Below are 20784 nucleotides of genomic sequence, written 5' to 3' on the forward strand. Positions count from 1 at the left end.
CTGCACAGCGCGGACTGGCTGCGTCAGCTCCTATAGCACCTGGAGGACTACATCTCCCAGCAAGCACCGCGACACGCGGGGATAGGTAACCCCCCCATTTCCCAGGGCCTCTGTGCGGCTATGCCCGGGATAGTTGAATGTGGGGGTCTGTGCGGAGAATGGGGTGATGTATACTGGAAGGTCTGATTAAACCAGAGCCGAGACTGCAGGAAATAAGGCGACTGAGATAGGGCACAAAGAAGAGTAGCTTGTGCAATAGAGACATGTTAATACTAATACAGAGAGGACTGAGTAATCATGGTGAGCACTGCCCATGTTTTGTGCATGATATTTAACTGTAAAGTTCTGGTTTAGGGAGAAAAAAAATAAGAAATACCTTTCACTACTAACCTCCTCCAAATGAAAACGAACATGGTGCCTTGGTCCCTCAGAGCTCCAAAAAAATGGAAAATATGATGGGCGAGATTCACTCAGTTCAGATGTGGGAAACTGCACCCCAATCTGGCATTAACTGCCAATCAACTCAATAGCCACTAAGTGGAAAAGGCGGTAGGCGGTGCAACTGCTCCGAGGGTAAATAAGACTGGGCTGCTATACTCCTGTACAAAAAATGTTTATTGGTACATTAAAAGGCACAGCAAGGGAACAAACCCCCTCTAACGTGTTTCGCGCAGTATTTGCGCTTTATCAAAGAGTTGCTCCCACCACCTGTATCTTAATAGCCACTAACGCTGCATCAGGGAGTGATGCCCTACATTGAACCACACAGTGAATCCCATTGAGCATGTTAAGACCACTGAAGCACTAAAATTGTATTGTATGTCTTTATTTATATAGCGCCATTAATGTACATAGCGCTTCACAGTAGTAATACATGTGGTAATCAAATAAATAACAGATAATATAAATAACAGATCATGGGAATAAGTGCTTTAGACATAAAAGTACCATTTCGGAAGAGGAGTCCCTGCCCCGAGGAGCTTACAGTCTAGTTGGTAGGTAGAACGTACAGAGACAGTAGGAGGGAGTTCTGGTAAGTGCGTCTGCAGGGGGCCAAGCTTATGTATCATGTGTTCAGAATATCCACAGTGCTATTCATATGCTTTAAGCAAGTGTGTCTTAAGGTGGGTCTTAAAGTTGGATAGAGAGGGTGCTAGTCGGGTACTGAGGGGAAGGGCATTCCAGAGGTGTGGGGCAGTCAGTGAAAAAGGTTTAAGGCGGGAGAGGGCTTTAGATACAAAAGGGGTAGAAAGAAGACATCCTTGAGAAGAACGCAAGAGTCTGGATGGTGCATAACGAGAAATTAGGGATGAGATGTAAGGAGGGGCAGAAGAATGTAAAGCTTTAAAAGTGAGGAGAAGAATGGAGTGTGAGATGCGGGATTTGATCGGAAGCCAGGAGAGGGATTTAAATAGTTAAAGACACCTTGTGTGCTTGATGGTACAATTTGTTCTCGCCTGAAAATGAATATGGAGCATTGTATAATACTTTTGAGTAGCTATACGTGTCTAACTGACCCCAACTGCTTGGAGAAAATCGAAGCTAAAAAACCTTTTATGTTAATAGCATCACGCTGCCTGAAATGCATATGTGTTATGTATTATGTATGTAAAATTGTATTTATATAACGGCAACAATGTATGCAGCGCTTTACAAGAGAGACAATAGAGGGAATTATAATACAATAAGTGCAACGGTAACATTACAATGGCAAAGGTATCCCTTGCCCTGAAGAGCTTACAATCTAAGTGATAGTCACACTTGTTCTCTAGCCCAGGGGTGCGCAGAGATTTTCTGGGGAGCAGGGGGTGCGGCTGTTACAGAGGCCCTGCGCTTCCCCAAACGCATTAAATATAATGCCTAAAGAGTCCTTTCCTATGGTATTAGTGTATATAAAGGAGAGGGATTGGTGGTTGTCTGTTTGCAAAGTCCAGAACTGTGCCTTGTTTTCGATCTCTAAGCAGAGCTTATTTTATTACAATCTGTTTAGTCTGCGTGTCTACGTAGACCTATCTTTTTAGCTGAAGTTCTCTACATTATTATTTTGTATATCTGTATGCTGATTTTTAGTTGAGGTTACAATGCACATATAAACTCGTCCTGTGACACTTCTTTCTTCCCATTTCCATTAGAGGAGGAGTCTGGCTCCCAGTCAGTTGGCAAAGAGAAAGCAGGGAGACTCCTCTGGTGACGAGGAATGGCATGAAGACGCGGTGAGTAATTGTGTGAAAATAAATTGCTGCAAATTCATCAGGTTGAATAGATGATTGGGGTATTATGACCCCAGAAAGTATAACGGTTAAGTAATATATTAAGAAATTATAACCATATTCAAGCGATAGCTTAGTCAGTCTTGACACTGTTAACGCTTCCTTATATATAAGATCAGTGTTCGACAAACCTATACATTTGCTCGCCCCGGGCGAGTGGATTTAACCCCCGGGCGAGTAAATATTGGCCCAAGCAGCACACGTTTGGTACTAGGTGGCGAGTAGATTTTTTGGTGATTTGTCAACCACTGTATAAGATTATAATTAATTTTTTTGTCTTCCCCCTGACATTTTAGGTTCCTAAAAGGAAACGTTCTGGCAATGAAAAGAACAGTCGAGAGAGTTTGATTTCACCTTTTCGGAAACCTTTGGCACAACTGACAAATCGACCGGCGTGTCTTGATAGCAGACAACATGTAAGTAAAATGCTTATTTTTGAACATGGAATTGTATTGTGATTTTTTTTATTTTATTATTATTCCCGGTTCTGTTGGCTTCCTATGCTAATTGAAGGTCACAGGGGTGTCACTTCAAATAATACTAAGGGCTTTAAGTCATAAGCAGAAATAATAGATCTGAGTATTCAAAAGCGCTATCAAATGTTAACATGCAATTATTATTGTATGCTGTATTATTATTAATAGATGTAGCCTTTTTGGTCGTGGGTGGGGGGAAGCAGCTTAATTGTAAGGCGGTGCGTATAGTGCCCATGACGGGCGACGTCGACCAAAAACAAATACATTGCTGCCGCCGCGTGCGCTGATAGTAAGCGCGACGGAGCGGCGTCGCCAAATTCGGAAGCTGGCAATATTTGATTTTTCCAGGGCTGTCGCCTCATGTGAGCCCGCAAAGCGAAATATAACTTTCGTTAGCGGCGACAGGTGACGTCACCTGTCGCCCATCGCGGGCACTATACTCGCGGCCCTAGGATACCTTTTAGTGAACCAACATCCTAGTTCTTCATAGATAAAATCAGTGGGCAGAGCTTTCGAAAACCTCATAGATTTAATTTTCAATACACTTAAAGAAAAACCCTATAAGTTTCAAAAGCTCTGTACACTATAATTTTATCTATGAAGAACTCTGTAGGTATCACAACCTAAAACTAATCTATTAAGTAATTTAATATCTAAAATATCTGTGCATATTGTATTGTTAAAAGGCAGTTTAAAATCTGTTGGAAAAGAAAAAAGAGAGCACAAAACACCCGTAGAAAAGTACAGTTTTAATAAAAAAAAATACATAAGAGCATATGGTTTTACACTCACATGGTGTCCATAAATTAAAGCCTTCACACTTTTAAGGGGAACCTTCATCCCCTGATGAAGTGAATGATTTCACAAAACGCGTACGTCTGGCAGTGTCCCCCGAAGTCTGGTTGATAGTCCAATTCCTGAGGTGAAGTCCTGGTCCCTCTGGCTGTCTAAAAATTGCTGCGGAGATCGATCGCATAGCAGGTGACGTCACGGCAGCGCCTGCCCCATCTGCATCGACGGAGCATACAGCGCCAGACAAACACAAGGATCCGGATACCATAGGTTCCTTACAGGATCCTCCAAGTGGGCGCCACACGTCCCCTTAAAAGTGTGAAGGCTTTAATTTATGGACACCGTGTGAGTGTAAAACATATGCTTTTTTAAGTATTTTTTTATTAAAACTATACTTTTCTATGGGTGTTTTGTGTGCTTTCTTTTTTTTTTTCTTTCCTAACGTACTAAAGGAGGAGCGGAAAACATCCCACGGAGAGCAGCACACGCCTGAGACCTGGCTTTATCTCAAAATCGGAACCACTTCTTTCATCAAAGATAAGATTTCAGCATCTGATTATTCTATGGGACTTTATTAAAGCCCAGGGGTGCGCAAATTGGGGGGGGCGTGACTTTCTGGGTGGGCGGGCGGTTACATAGGCCCCGCGCTGCCCTGAAGGCATTTAAATGCAGGGGGTCGCGCGAGCCTTTACTTAGGCTGGGTCCCCACTGCTGTTGACGGCGGCACAGGCGCCTCTCACCAGTCCCCCTCCTCCTTTCTACCTGTCCCCGGTGTCTCCTTGCTTGTTGTCCCCTCTCCGTGCTATGGTGCATCAGCCAGCAGGGATACAACATGATTGTGTTTCCGTGCGGCGACGCGTCACATGGTGAGCTGTGAGCCAATCGAAGGGAGATCGCCGGAGCCAAATCCCTTTCTCTATGCTATATTTTCATTACATTCATTTTTACTTCAAGTGGCTCTTCTTTTGCTTAAATAGACCTGGCTGTTTTCGTCTTGACACTTTCCTCTCCCCTCGGACAGTGAAGGGCTTAATTACACTATTAACCCCCTTTCCGTGCACTGCTACTGCATACTTAAATACATTTGGGTGAATGGGCTTTGTCTCAACCACTATAAATCCACCTATGGTAGACCCATTCCGATCAGATCCGCATCCTGACAGGGTAATCCCCTTTCCTCTCATTTAATAGTACAGAAAGGGAAATTAGCTTTGCCACGGGGAATTATAATATATATAGAGATATATAGATATATCTATCTCTATTTATAAATCTCTCTCTATATATCTATATCTTCACTTCCTCCTGCAAGTGAATGAGTTAAGTGTTGCCTTCCCCCATCTTTCACACAACCTGCTTGGAAATCTACAAAGGGCATCGCTGTAGTTTGCAGAGGATGCAAAAGAAAGAAAAGGACACACTTGGTAACGGCCAATGGGTCGGATGGTTATATTAAGAGTGACACGCCTTCCAAGTTGCATTTGCCTCCACAGCTATTTGCACTTTCCACCTGGTAAACTTATACAGTCCATGTTACACACAGATAAATGTTTTGTAACGGCAGTAATAATATACAAGCAGGATATTGCAGCTGCAATGCAGTCCTCACCAGACATCAGTGATCTTTGCTTACAAACCCTAGAACCAATGGCAGCCTAGCAAGTAAATGGCTGCATCCACCCGCCCTGTTAAGGCCACGCCCCCGCGCCTCCGATCGCTGCTAACAGACCGCAGATCGCGGTTGTCATCTGTGCACGTAACGCCAGGCGCGCGTGCAGCAGCCTCCAGCGGGACTTTAGTCTACCTTAACTTTCCAGTGACGCGTCAAATGAGGCCGCGGAGTTGCGTTGCCATGGCATTTGACGCTGGAGCTGAGCAGGGGGGGCGCAGGGAGAAGGGTTTGCGCACCCCTGTCATAGGCTATTAGATGCAGCTGATTACACCTGTGTTTTATTTCACTGTATTGTGTATATATTTGGATAATATTTTTTATTTTTGCACTTGCACCATCCCTTCCTTAAGTTTAAAATCTATGACTTTGTAATTTTTGTTAGACCATTTAAAATGTCATTCTTCTTGATATTTAAACGGCTGGTTATTTTTTAGTAACAAGGTTGTAAAGCGACAAATGTTAATAAGGGAGCATCTCTACACCCGTAACAGCCTGTGCGGATATGGTCAAATAAAATCACTCTCTGTACTCTCTTAATTAAGGCATGCCCTTAACATTTTGGTAATGTAATGCTATTATAAGCCCAAATCAAAATCTAAAGCAGATAATCACTGGTACGTTCTTCCTTCATAGCTGGGCACAGTTTGTAGATTGACACCATCTGGTTTATGTGGAATAGCTCCTGGCCACCCGTAATGTGCCATTTCCATCCAGCTGTTTCACTGCATCTAGCACAGGAAATATCGTATCTGTTTCTATCCTGTGCTCCAAGCTCACCCCCACTGTTTTACATTTTATTCAGTTGATAATAAGCAAGGATGCTGAGTTTATAACTAGCAAAGAAAAGCACAATGTTAGTAAAGAGAGTTTCACAGTTTACCTTTTATTGGGCACACATGTGAAGCAGTCATGTAGCCTTAATGTCTAATCTCTTATCCCTTCCATCTACAAAAAAATAATTATATGTCTCAGTGAGTCAGGCACGCACCGATTAACGCGAGACGAGTTAAAACAGGGCCGTAGTGGAGCGATAAATACACACAGACCTCAGGGTTGCCCCGTCGAATGGTAAACGCAACCCTAACGTGATGTCATAACCACCAAAAACCATAATCAAGCACAATGAATATGTATGTGATGGGCTGTAGGGCAGAGAACTAATGCAGAGGGGAGGTGTGGGGTTGGAGAGGAATGGACGAGCCAATAATCGTATGTGGGCAAAATGTATATAGTGTTATGAGAGACACATCTGATTAGTGATCCACATATCTCATACATATTCATTACGTGTTTGGTGGATATGTTATTTTGAGGAAACCTTTTGGCGCGCCTTCCTGGCATGTGCCCATTTAGAGCTGAAAAGTCGATTAATAAGAATAAACAAGTTTAATTGGCGAGTAGCTACCTACCTTGTTGCCTCACGCTTCTACTACACAGAAACCTTTAGCGCTGGTTGGAAGTGCAAGAAGTCTTCAACCATTTAGGTGGTGTCTTCATCGTACTGTCTGTTATATATAATTTGGGACCAGAAGGGGAATTCTGCAGGCACACGTCCTAAAGGTCACAAAACCCGAAAATGTCGGTGCACCTAGAAGTAGGGAAAGTCCTGCGAATCCCAAAAGTCATGGAGTATAAGAACAGCAGGGCTCACGGATTTAGCATGAAGAATATTTTAATCCAGCCAAGGAAACCATCGTTTCGCCTGCAATGCAGTCTTTATCAGGGTCGCCTTGATAAAACGTTGGTTTCCTTGGCTAGATTAAAATATTCTTCATGCTAAATCCGTGAGCCCTGCTGTTTTTATACTTCTATATATAATTTGGGGACAAGGGAGGGGTGTTAAAGGGTATAACAACTTTGTTCCAATTTAGTTTTCTTCCGCATCAGTGCTGACATTGTTTATTTTTATTATTGTTATACCTGTTATCTTTAACTTTCTTCTGACTTAACCTTAATTAACCAAATAAACACTGCTCGCTAAAAATTTGAAATGGCAAGAACTTTATTTCTTTACATATTTAAAAAAAATTGTAACCTGTATATCCTTTCTGACATATACGTCATTGTAAATGTATTTTTGTATGTCTGCTTTTTTAGGAGGCTTTTATCCGAAGCATATTGTCAAAGCCTTTTAAAATACCGATTCCAAACTACACAGGTAAAAATGCTTTCAGATTTTAAAACTTCAATAATAAATATGTATGAATGAAAAATAAAAATAAATTGTGCAACTCTAGGAGATTGCCTTTTAAATGAATACACAACCCAAGAAGAAACATCAGAATGCCCCCAATGTCTGTTCTACAACTGGGTACGGAATAAAGCTGTTTAAACCAAACTGTGACATCACCATTACAATAGTGTTAGCAATAATTTGTGCACAAGGCTATATTTATATACTGTATATTTAAATATAGCAGTTTGTAACAAATTAGAGAGGTAGAGTAAAATGTGGAATGGATTGTGAAGTTTTTAAAGGGGTTAAATTGGTTTAATGGGGAATATTTTTGCTAATAAAATTGTAATGGTGATGTCAAAGTTTGGTTTAAACCGCTTTATTCTGTAGTTGTAGAACAAACATTGGGGGCATTCTGAAGTGCTTACTGGGGTCTTTTGTTTCTTCTTGAATTGTGTATTCTAGTATATTTACCTACAGCACCATCCAAACCATAGAGATCGCCTCCATTTTTAAATTTAGCCTGGAGCAACAGGGTTAAAATCTGTTGGTGTCAAGTGTCTTTTTAGAGCCCTTTATAAACTAATTGTTAACTAAAACATTAAGCAATTGTGTATATATAACCTGTTTCCCTGTGTTCCTTACCACACAATCAGGTGTTCACCTGTCAACAGGCTTAGCCGATGTAATCTAGTAAATCTATACTGGGAGGAGGTGCACTGTCCATATACCTTTAGAAAAGTAGCAGTGCTTATGGATGTATAGACACAAATGCAATGTGACAATTTGCAGTGCAGATACCTAACTTCGGCTAGTCCTAAAAACTTAGATTGTAAGCCAGGGGTGGGCAATTCCCGTCCTCAAGGGCGGCCAACAGGTCAGGTTTTCATGCTATCCCTGCTTCAGCACAGGAGGCTCACTCATTACTCATGCCTGAGCCACCTGCGCTGTATCGGGGATATCCTTAAAATATGACCTGTTGAAGGCCCTTGAGGACTGGCGTTGCCCACCCCTAATCTATATGCTGTGTCTCTAAAGTCTGCCACATACGCCTCTGTTACTGTTTCAGGAGGCCTGGGACTGCGGGCTCTGGGTATAAAGAAAGCTGGCGTCAGGCGGGCGCTCCACGATCCCTTTGAAGATGGTGCATTGGTTCTTTATGAGCCTCCGCTGCTGAGTGCACACGATCAACTCAAAGTAGACAAGTAGGTTGGGGTTTCCAAAGCTGCAATGGCCTCTCCATGACCCGGCGACCATTTTGTGTCCATCGGGCAATTATTCTGGCCTAGTGGGGGGAAAACCTTAGCAGCTCTGGAACCTGGGGGTCCACAGATCAGATAAGTCCCCCCCCCCCCGTCCTCTTGCTGTTGCTGGGATGCTATTGCCGTTCTTGCCTTGATGAACAATTAGATTGTCAGAGCTGGGGACCGTTTGATGATACTAATTATTTTGTGCTACTCTTTTCACAGGGAGAAAGTTCCGGTCCATGTTGTGGTCGATCCAGTTTTGGAGAAAGTTTTGAGACCGCATCAGCGAGAAGTAAGTAATTTTATTTTGTGCCTGTAGGGAAGCAGTTTTTACAGTTGGGTGATATTTGTTCTAATTAGTTTAAATCCTGACCTTTCTGTGTTTGTTTAGCAAGTGGCATCAAAACTGCTAGTAATACGTACATTTTTGTAGTCTTTTTCTTTCAGATAAATGTTTTATTTTCAAGCCTCTCCTCACAAGACCATGTTTTAGGAATACTCAATGCACATGTGCACACTTCTAGTACATGGGACTGGTATTAGCTGGTTACCGCTGAAACCTGGCCTGGCCGGGTGCTAAGAAATACTGTTCCAGATGTGCAAAATATTTTTTAGCTGTTGATACATACCATACTGACCGTCCTATAAGAACAAGTCCAAACATAATTATACAGCTCAACGCCCTTATAACACTGCTTGGGGTCCAAAGAATCACATCGCGTTATAAGCGGATTCGCGTTGTAACGGATCGGGTTATAACGGGGTTGAGCTGTAGTTGGTAAATGCCATACTGACCGTCCTATAAGAACAGGTCCAAATAATCACAGTAGTGCTTGAAAGTTTAGTGTAGGTTTTTACTGCCAGCTGCTTCCCATCATTGTGGAATTGCTGATGATGAGATGCACTGTCTGGTGCTCCATGAGGCTTCGACGTCCAGCTCTGTGGGAACTCATGGGTTGCGTTAATGCGTCAAATATGTGGAAATTAGCTAAAAGTGGCTTTCAGACCTCCAACTTTCGACCCTTGTTGTCGGTCTTCTCCCTCCATCCTATTTTGATGGCAATGGAGTTTTTGGTCTTTTATGTGTTTTTTTATTATGTGACTTTTCCACTCGCAGGGCGTAAAATTCCTTTGGGAGTGTGTAACGGGAAGACGTATCCCTGAGAGTCATGGCTGCATCATGGCTGATGAGATGGGATTGGGAAAGACCCTACAGTGCATCACCCTGATATGGACCTTACTCCGGCAAAGCCCGGATGCCAAACCTGAAATCGAGAAGGCTGTCGTGGTCTGTCCTTCCAGTCTGGTGAAAAACTGGTATAACGAAGTTGGCAAATGGCTGGGAGGGAGAATACAGCCTTTGGCCATCGATGGGGGCTCTAAGGAAGAGATAGACCGGAAACTAGGTAGGCAAAGGAGGGGGAAAATTGCTGTCTCAAATATTTCTCACCGTTTGTAAGTAAAGTGAGACGGTTCTGTACTTCAAGCTGCCTTTGTTTCTGTGTATATACAGCCCCACAAGACTAATCCTGCTTAAGGACATCCCACTGTTCAAAATAAGTTAAAATAATATATATTTCCTCTGCGCCCCACTGGGTAGCAATAACCTTATGGGTACCTCTCCTGGCAGAGAAAAGACGAGAAGTAACCGTCCTAGGAAGCCGCCACCTGTTGACGCCAGTCCTTTTTTTTTTTTGTCCTATCAAAATGGAGGAGAGTTGTTTGGGCCGCCTTGGATGTCCAAATACTACCTTCCACCCCTCACTATATTGGGTTGCTGATGCGATATCCTGCCAGGTCCTCCCCTGCCCCAACTCAGTGACTTAATGGCCCGCGGTCCTTCCCTGGGCATAGTCTCCCTTAGGAGAGGGAGGCGGTCGACGGGCACTGACTATGCCGCCGTGGAGCAGCAAGTGACCGGTGCTTACAGTGGAACAGGGTTTCTAGATTACCATTTTCCAGAAATCCTCAATTTGTAACCTCTTGATAGAGCTGTCCTGGTGACCTGCCGCCCAATTTTTTTTTATTTCCCCTCTCGTTTCTCTGTGAACCTCCAGTCCACACAGGCCCAATTGTTTAAGCTCCATCAAAAAGCACAGAACAAGCTATCTCTAAATTTGGGACATTTTGCTGCCCCAGCCAACATGAGTTGGAACATCCCCTACAAATGCTGGACAATCCTCCTAAATTTGGGACAGTTAACGGTCCCTGCAGCGTTTCCCCTTTGCCACAGTCCCAATCAGAAATACTATCATTTTGTAAATAGAAATGCAAAATATTAACAGTATATCTGCCTGAAGAAACCACATTACAAGTAGTAACACAAGTGTACACCGGCTGAAGTGGCCGTGGCCGGACTCCTCCAGGCTCGGTGCATTTGTGCATGATGCTGTGTGCGCCAAACTTCCAGGGTATTGATACAAAAGGTGTCGGCTCATCTAACCCTCATGCAGGAAAGGTGGTAGCAACGTATTTCAAGCACGATTGTTCAGGCTCATGGTGGGATATTTATATATTGTTCTTCTTCATGCAGCTGGCTTTATGAACCAGCACGGTGTGCGGGTCCCCTCTCCAATCCTAGTCATTTCCTATGAGACGTTCCGCCTGCACGCTGCGGTACTGCACAAGGGCAGCGTGGGACTGGTCATATGTGATGAGGTGAGCATGGATTCTGGCACGATTACTATTATACTGGGGCTCTTACCATCATCTCTTGTAGGTGTCCTGACTCTGGATTGCTAACTGACAGTTACTATGCAAAAGCATTGCATGGAATAGGGAGGCAAACTGGATTCTTGTTTATAATGTGCTAACGGGCTCGGTCTCTGGATCTAATAAACTGAATGTCTAGTGGATATTTGAATCCATCCCTGGAATCCCGCTTACTAGGGCTCGGTATCTCTGGGAAATGGAATGTAGGTAATGATACATGACCGGTGTATGCATCCGTAGTTAGAATTCCCAGGCTAATTTAATTTAACAGCTGAGGGTATCAACAGGGTTAGAAGCAGGCGGGAAAAGGAGGGTTTGTGCTGGAGTACAGACACAGTCATTTATTTACATTTAGTAATTGTAGAACAAAAATCTATCTGGGGCACTCCTGTTTTAGCCCCCAAAAAAGTACTATAATCGTGGGATGCACATAGGAAGGCCAGGATCACCTCTGGAGCCCAAAGCAGGAAAGACAGACGATGGAAAATTTCCCAGCGCTTGCCAGGTCGTCAATAAAAAAAATCATTAAATTGTTCCATGGGATATAACACAAAATCCAATATGGGCGTTAGTGATTGTGGTGGGTTGGTTCTTCCCATTATTTTCACCTCCCTGCTTCATCCTACTGCTCAAAGCCCTAATCCTAGGTAAAGACACTCCGATTAGTTTTCTTTCATTACATGTCCTGCGGATCAAGTATCTGAGATGGAAATAAAAAATATTCACATCAATGTAGGATTATTTATTAAGGGGATCAGGAATTAATGGTATGTAAAATGCTGCCTTTTAGTGGCAAAATATTTTTTTAGAGGGACAAGTCCTTCATCCCATTAATGCTGGAGGATTCGGTAATGCTGATTTAAGTGCCTGCCCCACCACAGATAATCTAAAATAAAGGTGGCGGTGTGTTGGAGTCCAGACTCATCCCTTAGTTTTGAAGAAGCGTGGTACATTTTAGTGTCTCTGGTTTGTTTTTACCTGGTGTGAGCACCTACAGTATTTCAAATCTAGAATAAATGGAGAAAAGTGCAAACTCTCATGGTGTAGTATCAAAAATGATTTAGTGTTATAATAAGGGTGATAAATGCACGTACAGCACAAACATTCATATAGTCAGTGTGGTATAAATACCGTTGGGAAGTTGTCTCCAATGTAGACGGACCCACCTGGTTAGGCTGGATGATGGTACAAAACAGGTAACGGTATAGTCAGTGTGGACATCAACTCCGGTAAGGATAGCTGGAGCAGAACAGCAGCGCTCAAAGCTCGGGAGAAACCCCGGTTGCCAGTACTCGCAAGGTAAAACGAAGATGGCCCTGGTTCCCCCAATCAGAAGCTGCCATTTCATCTCATGAAGATGTCATGGTTTTTTGATTGGCCCATAAGAGACCGGGTGTGAGTGTAAAAACCAAGCTGGGCGGTTTGCTGCTTTACAAATCAAACAAAAAAAACCCAGGCATTTCTCAAATGGGAACCATGAGCGCTCTGCCCACTGACATGATCCCACTGTTTTGCTCGTGCCTCCCAAGATACCTCGCCAAGTGTCTCTTGTCTTTTAACACTTGTATAAAGATCTGTTAATTGGTATGTTTCTAAAAGCCAGGTCATAAAAAGCAATGCTCCCGACATTACATGATAGAAGAGTCCTGAGAATATGAAATAATGCCATAGGTCTTCCCCCACCCCCGAGTGTAAGGTGTCTAATAAAATTGTATTAGTCAAATGTGGTTAACTAGCCAAAAATGAGCATTAAATGAAGCTCTGCAAAGACACCGGTACTTCTTTCCTCCCAATGATGCAACTTGTCATTGATGTACAGTTGTTTAATATAAATAAGACAAGTATTTATGATTTTAAGTGTATTTATTTCAGGGGCACAGACTAAAGAACTCGGAGAATCAAACGTACCAAGCTCTTAACAGCTTAAAAACAGCACGCCGTGTCCTCATCTCTGGAACTCCCATTCAGAATGACCTTCTGGAGTATTTCAGCCTGGTGCACTTTGTCAATGCTGGCATCCTAGGTAATAATAATAATAACAACTTCACATTGCGCTTTTCTCCCAATGGGATTCTAAGCGCTTCACAATTCCAGTATAGTGTGTGGTCACAGTCCCTGCCCAGTTCTGTTTACAATCTGTTTTTTTGTGCCTGAGGCACAGGGAGATAAAGTGACTTGCCCAAGGTCACAAGGAGCTGACACCGGGAACTGAACCAGGTTCCCTGCTTCAAACTCGTTGTTGTTTACAGGGTCACTGTCTTTACTCAGTGAGCTGCTCCTTCTCACTAAGGCCTTGCCCCCGCTGCCTACTACAGCGTGCACGAGAGCCCTCCCCGCAATGTCGCCGGGCCCGCTGCGAGGGGGGGGGGGGGGCCCGCAGCGCTCGCGCGAGAGCTACTCCTGCTCTCAATAGAATTGAGAGCAGGACTCGCGTCGAGCGATTAGGCACGCCCCCGGCAGTTCAGCCAATGAGGGCGAACCTGCCGGGTGATGTCATGGCCGTGCCCCCATCACTCCTCCGCCACGCCCCCCCCCCCCCGGTCTCTGCTCCTGCAGTGAGCTGCAGACCGGGGAATCGGCTGAACGCGCCGCCAAAAGCGCGGCCGCGCGTTACAGCGTCGTGACCGGGGCCTTAGCCTAAGGGTAGGTAGGAGATGAAACCGCTTTCTTGAAACCCCCTGGGCTGCTGCAAGGGTTTGCCAGATAGAGCACAATGGCCTAGATCCGTCAAGCGTCGTTATGTCACATAACATGACATTAACTTAACTTGACGTCACGGTGAGATTAATTCGAGAAACACTGCAGGACTAGGAGGTAGGATGTGTGCAGGCGAATCTTACCGCTGGTCTCTCCAAAGGACAATAACATAGGGTTTGTCATGTTTTCTCCCATAAATAATAGTAATAACTATATAGCGCTTTTCACCCAGTGGGACGCCGAGCATTGCGTTAATTATAACCACAGCTAGTGATAATTACATGCAAATGAGTCGTTACCATAATGTCACATCAACAAGTCTGTAAAATTTAACACAGGGACTTAACGTTAATGATGTCATACCTTGGGATGGGTGTAACACCAAGTTTAGGTATGATTTAACTAACATGGTGTTATTTCTATCTCCCCTCTTTCTCAACTTAAGTCAGAGATTTTTTTTTTAGGGTTTGGATCGGGCGAACACTGACATACTTAAACGTCACTGTCTTGGAAGATAATGTTAAGCTACAATAATGTGAGGTTAAGCCTATGATAATAAAATGTAGAATGGACATTTGTTTTTGAATAGTAGTTAGTTTTGAGGATATGCTTGAACCTCGGGGGAACATGATGTGTTTTTGGTAACATCACGTTATAAGCCCTGATCTAACGAATCTGAGCCAATGTGATTTAAACCCCTTCTACTGCCATAGAGGCACCTGCATCCCTTGGCAAGACCCTATCAGCAAAAGGGTTAATGGTTGGGACAATTATGTGAATGCACTGGGTGGGACAGGTAGAATATACCTGCATAGTGTAAAACTGTGAGATAAACTGATCTGACTCCGTTTTGAAGGCTCTACGTCCTTTATGGAGATTCACATACACTTCTATGCTGTAGTTTTTATTCTGGGAACTTCAATGTCTAAGATATATAGAAATTGACTGCGGATGAGATCCACAGAGCCTACCCATATCAGTTAGCGGATGCTTGTTCTCCTTCTCTCCCACTTGTTTACTCTCATTCTTAGAGATTTATATATCTATTCATCTTTTAATTGCTGCCTCTCTGCCCATGCACAGGAACAGCCCAAGAGTTTAAGAAACGTTTTGAAGTTGCCATCCTAAAAGGGCGAGATGCAGATGCCAGCCCAGCTGATAGACAGAAAGGAGAGGAAAAGCTAAAGGAACTGATCAGTGTTGTGAACAGGTTGGTCACATTTGTGTTGAAACAAAGGATTTCGTATAGATTTTGAGTCCCAGATTCGTTTATTTTCCCTCCATAACTATGTTCCATATGTAGTCCTGTTTTGTCCTTTTAAATGTGAAGATCAGTGATTACATTTGTACGAATGCTATTTATCTTACTACTTCCAGGTGTCTGATCAGAAGAACCTCTGACATCCTCTCCAAGTATCTGCCAGTGAAAATTGAGCAGGTGGTTTGTTGCCGGTAAAGTATTCCGGACTCGTCCTGATGCAGTTGGGAAAAGCAGGACTTATACATTCATACTTTCAGATTTCCATTTTCGGTTCTTTATCGTATTATATATTCACATATATTAGCCTAAAGTGGCATTTCATTATTGAAGAATGGAACAAAGCAAATTGCAATAGAGTTTCAGAAATGTGCAATCGGCCATGTATGATATTACGCCAGACTTGATCTTTAACATTTGCACGCAAAAACTTAGATTTATTTGAATCTTTTATTCTTTTGTTTGCTAAGAACCTTAACAAAAGTCATACATTTAGCAAAAGTTGGCAAAATATCTTATGTGAAGAAACCATGTTATCCCCCAAATACTATATACTCCTGTGTGTTTTTTTTGGCAAAGGTTAGATTTGTAAACGTACACGTAATGTGCAAATTAGGTTTTCATGAATTGAATTTGACTTCTGAAGAAGTTAGTAACACTAAAGGTACCTCATTATAGGCCAATTATATGGACTGAACATAAATGGTTTGTGGTCAGCAAGTTTATCTAACATATATTTAACGAACTGTGTAAACTGTTCCTGTGGTTTTAATTAAGATCGTCTTTTCTTTGTTGTGATTCGTCATTTCTGTTATCGCTGCTAAATCCGGTCACGTCGTTTTTGTTTCAGATTAACCCCTCTGCAATCAGAACTCTACAAGCAGTTCTTAAAACAGGCCATGCCCGCAGAGGAGCTGAACGAAGGGAAAATGAGCGTTTCTTCATTATCCTCTATTACGTCCCTTAAAAAGCTTTGCAACCGTGAGTATCTTAGACACCGTGGTCAGCGTACAGTAATGTGAACCTTGTTTATGGTGCTTACCTTGCTGTACGGTGGAGGTTTTTTTCACTGTTTTTTTTTACCTACCATAACTTATTTGATGCGTGGTTGAAACCTATCCCAGATCCCCAGCTTCAAATTGCAAAGCCGGTATAACCAGCCTCACACTGATGAGACCCAAAAGGTCGAAACAGCGGTCTGAATAGGTTTACTGGCTGTGCACTTCTTTAACCTAGGCTGTGCTGAAAAGCTGTGTAATTCGGCAGGCATATGTTTATATGGGTCCATGTTAAAATGGATTTGAAGCAAAAGGTGACACTGTGTGCTCATTTGCATGTAATTTCCCAGAATCCCTGGCTGCAGTGGAAGCACTGTATGCTAGGAGATGATGATGACAAGCAGGGTTTCAGACTGAGACATGTGAATGTGTTCAGAAGTGCTATTTGTATTTGCTGTACCTTGCTTATAAATTTAGTCTTGTTAAAACTTTAGTGATGCAGGCAGCAGTGGAGGATGTTAATCCCTGCTCAGTAATCTCTAATTTGGCAGACCATGCTCCGAAAATACCAGCCATTCAAGACATTATGTTGCAATATGTAGGAATCCTCTCCCTGCTTTACAGATCCTGTTCTGATCTATGACAAGTGTGTGGAAGAGGAGGAAGGATTCCAGGGAGCTATTGACTTATTCCCACCCGGATACAATACCAAATCCTTGGAACCTCAGTTATCTGGTAAAAGATGGGCACCGTGCTTTGGACTGTGGGATTTTTGTTTAATCCTGGCAAGTCTTTTGGGGGCGGTGAGGGGGGTGGGGGGGGGGGGAGGGTGTGTGTCTCGTGGAACTTGCTTACAATCAGTTTTCCAATATAGTGATTCCTGGTGTTTCAGATCGAGATGTCACAAGAACACAAGACTCCCTGCTCATGTCACATTTTGCACTCAGTCAGGCCTTGTTAGTGCTACTATAATTAGGTTATCTGGCCTGTGGATGTTTAAGAAAACCATATTGTTTACACCAGGAGAGGCCAACTCCAGTCCTCAAGGGCCACCAACAGGCCAGTTTTGGGTGGTTTCCCTGCTTCAGCACCAGTGGCTCAGTCGAAAACGAAGCCTCTGACTGAGCCACCTGTGCTGACGCAGGGATATCCTGAAAACCTGTTACATCTTACTCTGTGTACTCTTTACATCTTACTCTGTGTACTCTCTACATCTTACTCTGTGTACTCTTTACATCTTACTCTGTGTACTCTTTACAATAAGTGGTTGCATTCCATAACCCAGGAATAAGTACAGTACGTACATAACAAAATGCTGTTTTCATATTGTTGGTTTCCAGGGAAAATGCTGGTTTTGGATTATATCCTGGCGGTCACTAGAAGCACAAGCAGCGATAAGGTGGTCCTGGTGTCTAATTACACCCAAACACTGGATTTATTTGAGAAACTCTGCAGGACTAGGAGGTAGGATGTGTGCAGGCGAATCGAAGGCGTTACCGGTGGATTCTTGACTGTCTTTGCTGTAAAATGGACCATAAATGCTTGTAGCTGCATGTAACTGAAATGTGGTCTCTCTGGAGGAATAAGAAGGGAGTCGGTAATATCATTTAGTAAACAAGAATGAGTGTTTAGTGTCCTTGGTACATGGGAAGTTCTCTTCTCAAACCGCTCCTCATAGGGGAACTCCAGTCATCAAGCCACCCCTCCCCCCCCCCCCCCCCAACAGGTCAGGTTTTCAGGATGTCCCAGCTTCAGCACAGTTGGCTCACTCAGAGGCTCATTTGAAGACTGAGCCACCTGTGATGAAGCAGTGAATGATTGAGCCACCTGTGATGAAGCAGGGATATCCTGAAAACCTGACCTGTTTGTGGGGGGATAGGGGGCATGGGCACGATTCTGTTATTTTGAAAGCTCATACAGTATCTATGAATATTGTTCTTGTTGGTTCAACAAAAGGTTTCATAGATTGCAAAATGGTTCTAGTTTTCTCCAGAACAAATTCTTTCCTAATTGGTAGACGTGCCAAAAATAGTTTCCATTGTGTGTGCGTGCGCGCGCGTGTGTGTGTGCATGTGCGATTAGGTTTTGAGTCTTTCATTAAACATGAACCCGTCTCCTATGTCTTCGCCACTAAACATTTGTATTCTGTGGAAGGTATCTGTACATGCGTCTAGACGGGACCATGTCCATAAAGAAGAGGGCCAAGATCGTGGAACGCTTTAACAGCCCCTCGGTAAGTGGTCCTGAGCTGGGCCTTTTTTATTTGATCACGTTGTTGGTGCAGAACATCGATCGTGGCAGAAAGGCGTGGTGACTCCTTGAATATTATTAGGGCACGTTCTCATTTGTAAATGACATCATTTGACTTTCTGGCTGTTATATTTGACGAGGGGAAAACAAAGCAGGCATTCCAGTAGGCTTGGAATAAAGTGTTACCACCTTCTTCTTTTTTTTTTAAAGGATAGGCTTTTTTTGCTCCTCACAAGAACCATTGCCATGGTGGTCCATGTGAGGCCCGAAACATCGATCTTTTGAATAAAGTTTCACCTTATTTTTAAAGCCCACTGGAGTGCCAGCACCATTTCTTTTTTTACCCTTGATATATACCACACCAGTGGCAGTTGGTGAGTGCACCTACTCATCCCTATTTTATTTGACGTACTGTTGCGTTTGTAAGTAGAATCAGGTCTTTTGCAACGTCATTTATCTATAATTATTTCTTCCAATGCTGCCAGTGTCCAGAGTTTATTTTCATGCTGAGCAGCAAGGCCGGAGGATGCGGGTTGAACTTGATTGGTGCAAACAGGCTGGTAATGTTTGACCCGGACTGGAACCCAGCGAACGATGAGCAGGCGATGGCTCGTGTGTGGCGAGATGGGCAGAAAAAGACCTGTTTCATCTACAGACTGCTCTCGGTATGTACCACACTCTGCTTTCATTTTCTTTTTATGAGATAAGGCTCGCCGTGCTCCATATCCATAATTCTGTCAAGTTGTTTTTGCTGTGTTCGTTCTCCGTCTCTTCTGGGGTGATTGTGGTTGTACGGGGAAAATAAATGCATAGAAGGGTGGGAGCGTCACATGAATAGAAGCTCATCTCGGTGCATGTAACAATGTTATCTATTGTGGTGCACAACACTGCCTTCTGTATTTTGACTTTAAAACCAGACACCAAACAAGTACAGCATACGGCAAATAAAAATACCACTTGTGAGTACATTCACGTCTGACAGGTCTGCAACCCTGCTTTTCCCCGTTTATCGCTTACCATACAATGCTTCCACTGTAGCCAGGAATTCTGGGTAATGACATGAAAATGAGCACTCACTTTTTGCCTCTAATCCATTTTCACATGGACCCCTATAAGGTAATGCCTGCCGTATCACACAGCTTTTCAGCACAGGCTGGGTTTAAGAGCACAGCCAGTAAACCTACTCAGACAGCTGTTTTGACCTTTTAAGGTCTCATCAGTGTGAGGTTGATCACTGGCCTTGCAATGTGAAGCTGTGAAAGTGGGCATAACGGGCACAAAACAAGGTATGGTGGGTAAGACAAAAGATAGAAAGTTTGTAACAAAACTGTCAGCAGCGGAAGACAAATGATTTAACATAAGAAGCTGTATCCACGTGGGAGTCAGGATTGTGAGGAAGTGATGTCCTTGAAGTGACATTGGGAACTTGTCCATCACATCAGCAGTAAAGGAGATGCACCTCTGTTGTTTTCCTGGCAGACTGGCACAATCGAGGAGAAGATCTTCCAGCGTCAGACCCATAAGAAAGCTCTTAGCAGCTGCGTTGTAGACGAGGAGCAGGATGTGGAGCGACACTTCTCCGTCGGGGAGCTGAAGGAGCTCTTCACGCTGAATGAGAACACTGCCAGCGATACTCACGACAAGTAAGCAACAGTGGGTCAGGAAGGCATGGCTGTGGTAATCAACTTGGTACAGGAGGAGGCTATGGGGTTACAGAATTACCCTCTGAAATATTAGAACAACTGAGGGATTTAATAAAAGGCTCTGTTTTGGGGCGTCTGAAAATTCAAACAAACTTCTACATTTCCATGGTCTCGGTACCAACATTTTGCTGCTTTTCCATACCACCGGCTTAAAAATGTATAGTTCCATCTTAAACCCCCTCTAAATATTCTGCAGCATGAAGTAATAGATGAGCTTCTTGTAACTTACAAAACCGCATTGGGGACTGTTTCTATATGATTATACCTGTACTCCCTTTACCAAAGACCATCCAAACTCCAAGCAAAAATTCCATTGTGAATTTGAGAACCGCAGGGACAGGAAACACACTATTACATTTCCAGGCCTGTCCTCCTCAGGGTTTGGCCACTAAAATCGCTTCTACCGCTAGATAGAAGTTATGATGGGGGAGGAGGTGAGGACTGTAAGTGTACAGACTAAGGAAGCCTCAGTGAGGATATGTAGATATTCCTTTTAATTAGTGTTTTCAGTATTTAACTTTTACGGGTGGGTG

At 43.4% G+C, this 20784-nt stretch overlaps 1 protein-coding gene across 1 annotated transcript in view; it reads left to right on the forward strand.

The window, feature by feature from the left end:
* Nucleotides 1–75: 75 nt before the first annotated feature.
* The window catches only part of RAD54L (RAD54 like), a 24985-nt gene continuing 4276 nt past the window's right edge, over nucleotides 76–20784 (forward strand). The window contains exons 1-17 of the mRNA XM_075616235.1: nucleotides 76–300; nucleotides 2133–2213; nucleotides 2567–2686; nucleotides 7308–7368; nucleotides 8456–8591; nucleotides 8856–8925; nucleotides 9751–10039; nucleotides 11167–11291; nucleotides 13218–13368; nucleotides 15126–15252; nucleotides 15420–15494; nucleotides 16151–16281; nucleotides 16923–17033; nucleotides 17639–17762; nucleotides 18453–18531; nucleotides 19034–19213; nucleotides 20028–20191. Coding sequence (XP_075472350.1) covers nucleotides 298–300; nucleotides 2133–2213; nucleotides 2567–2686; nucleotides 7308–7368; nucleotides 8456–8591; nucleotides 8856–8925; nucleotides 9751–10039; nucleotides 11167–11291; nucleotides 13218–13368; nucleotides 15126–15252; nucleotides 15420–15494; nucleotides 16151–16281; nucleotides 16923–17033; nucleotides 17639–17762; nucleotides 18453–18531; nucleotides 19034–19213; nucleotides 20028–20191 — 2027 coding nt within the window. The 5' untranslated portion in view covers nucleotides 76–297. The remainder of the gene's footprint in view (nucleotides 301–2132; nucleotides 2214–2566; nucleotides 2687–7307; nucleotides 7369–8455; nucleotides 8592–8855; nucleotides 8926–9750; nucleotides 10040–11166; nucleotides 11292–13217; nucleotides 13369–15125; nucleotides 15253–15419; nucleotides 15495–16150; nucleotides 16282–16922; nucleotides 17034–17638; nucleotides 17763–18452; nucleotides 18532–19033; nucleotides 19214–20027; nucleotides 20192–20784) is intronic.

The sequence above is a fragment of the Ascaphus truei genome, chromosome 10 (genome assembly GCF_040206685.1).
Source record: "Ascaphus truei isolate aAscTru1 chromosome 10, aAscTru1.hap1, whole genome shotgun sequence".
In the NCBI taxonomy this organism is placed as follows: Eukaryota; Metazoa; Chordata; class Amphibia; order Anura; family Ascaphidae; genus Ascaphus; species Ascaphus truei.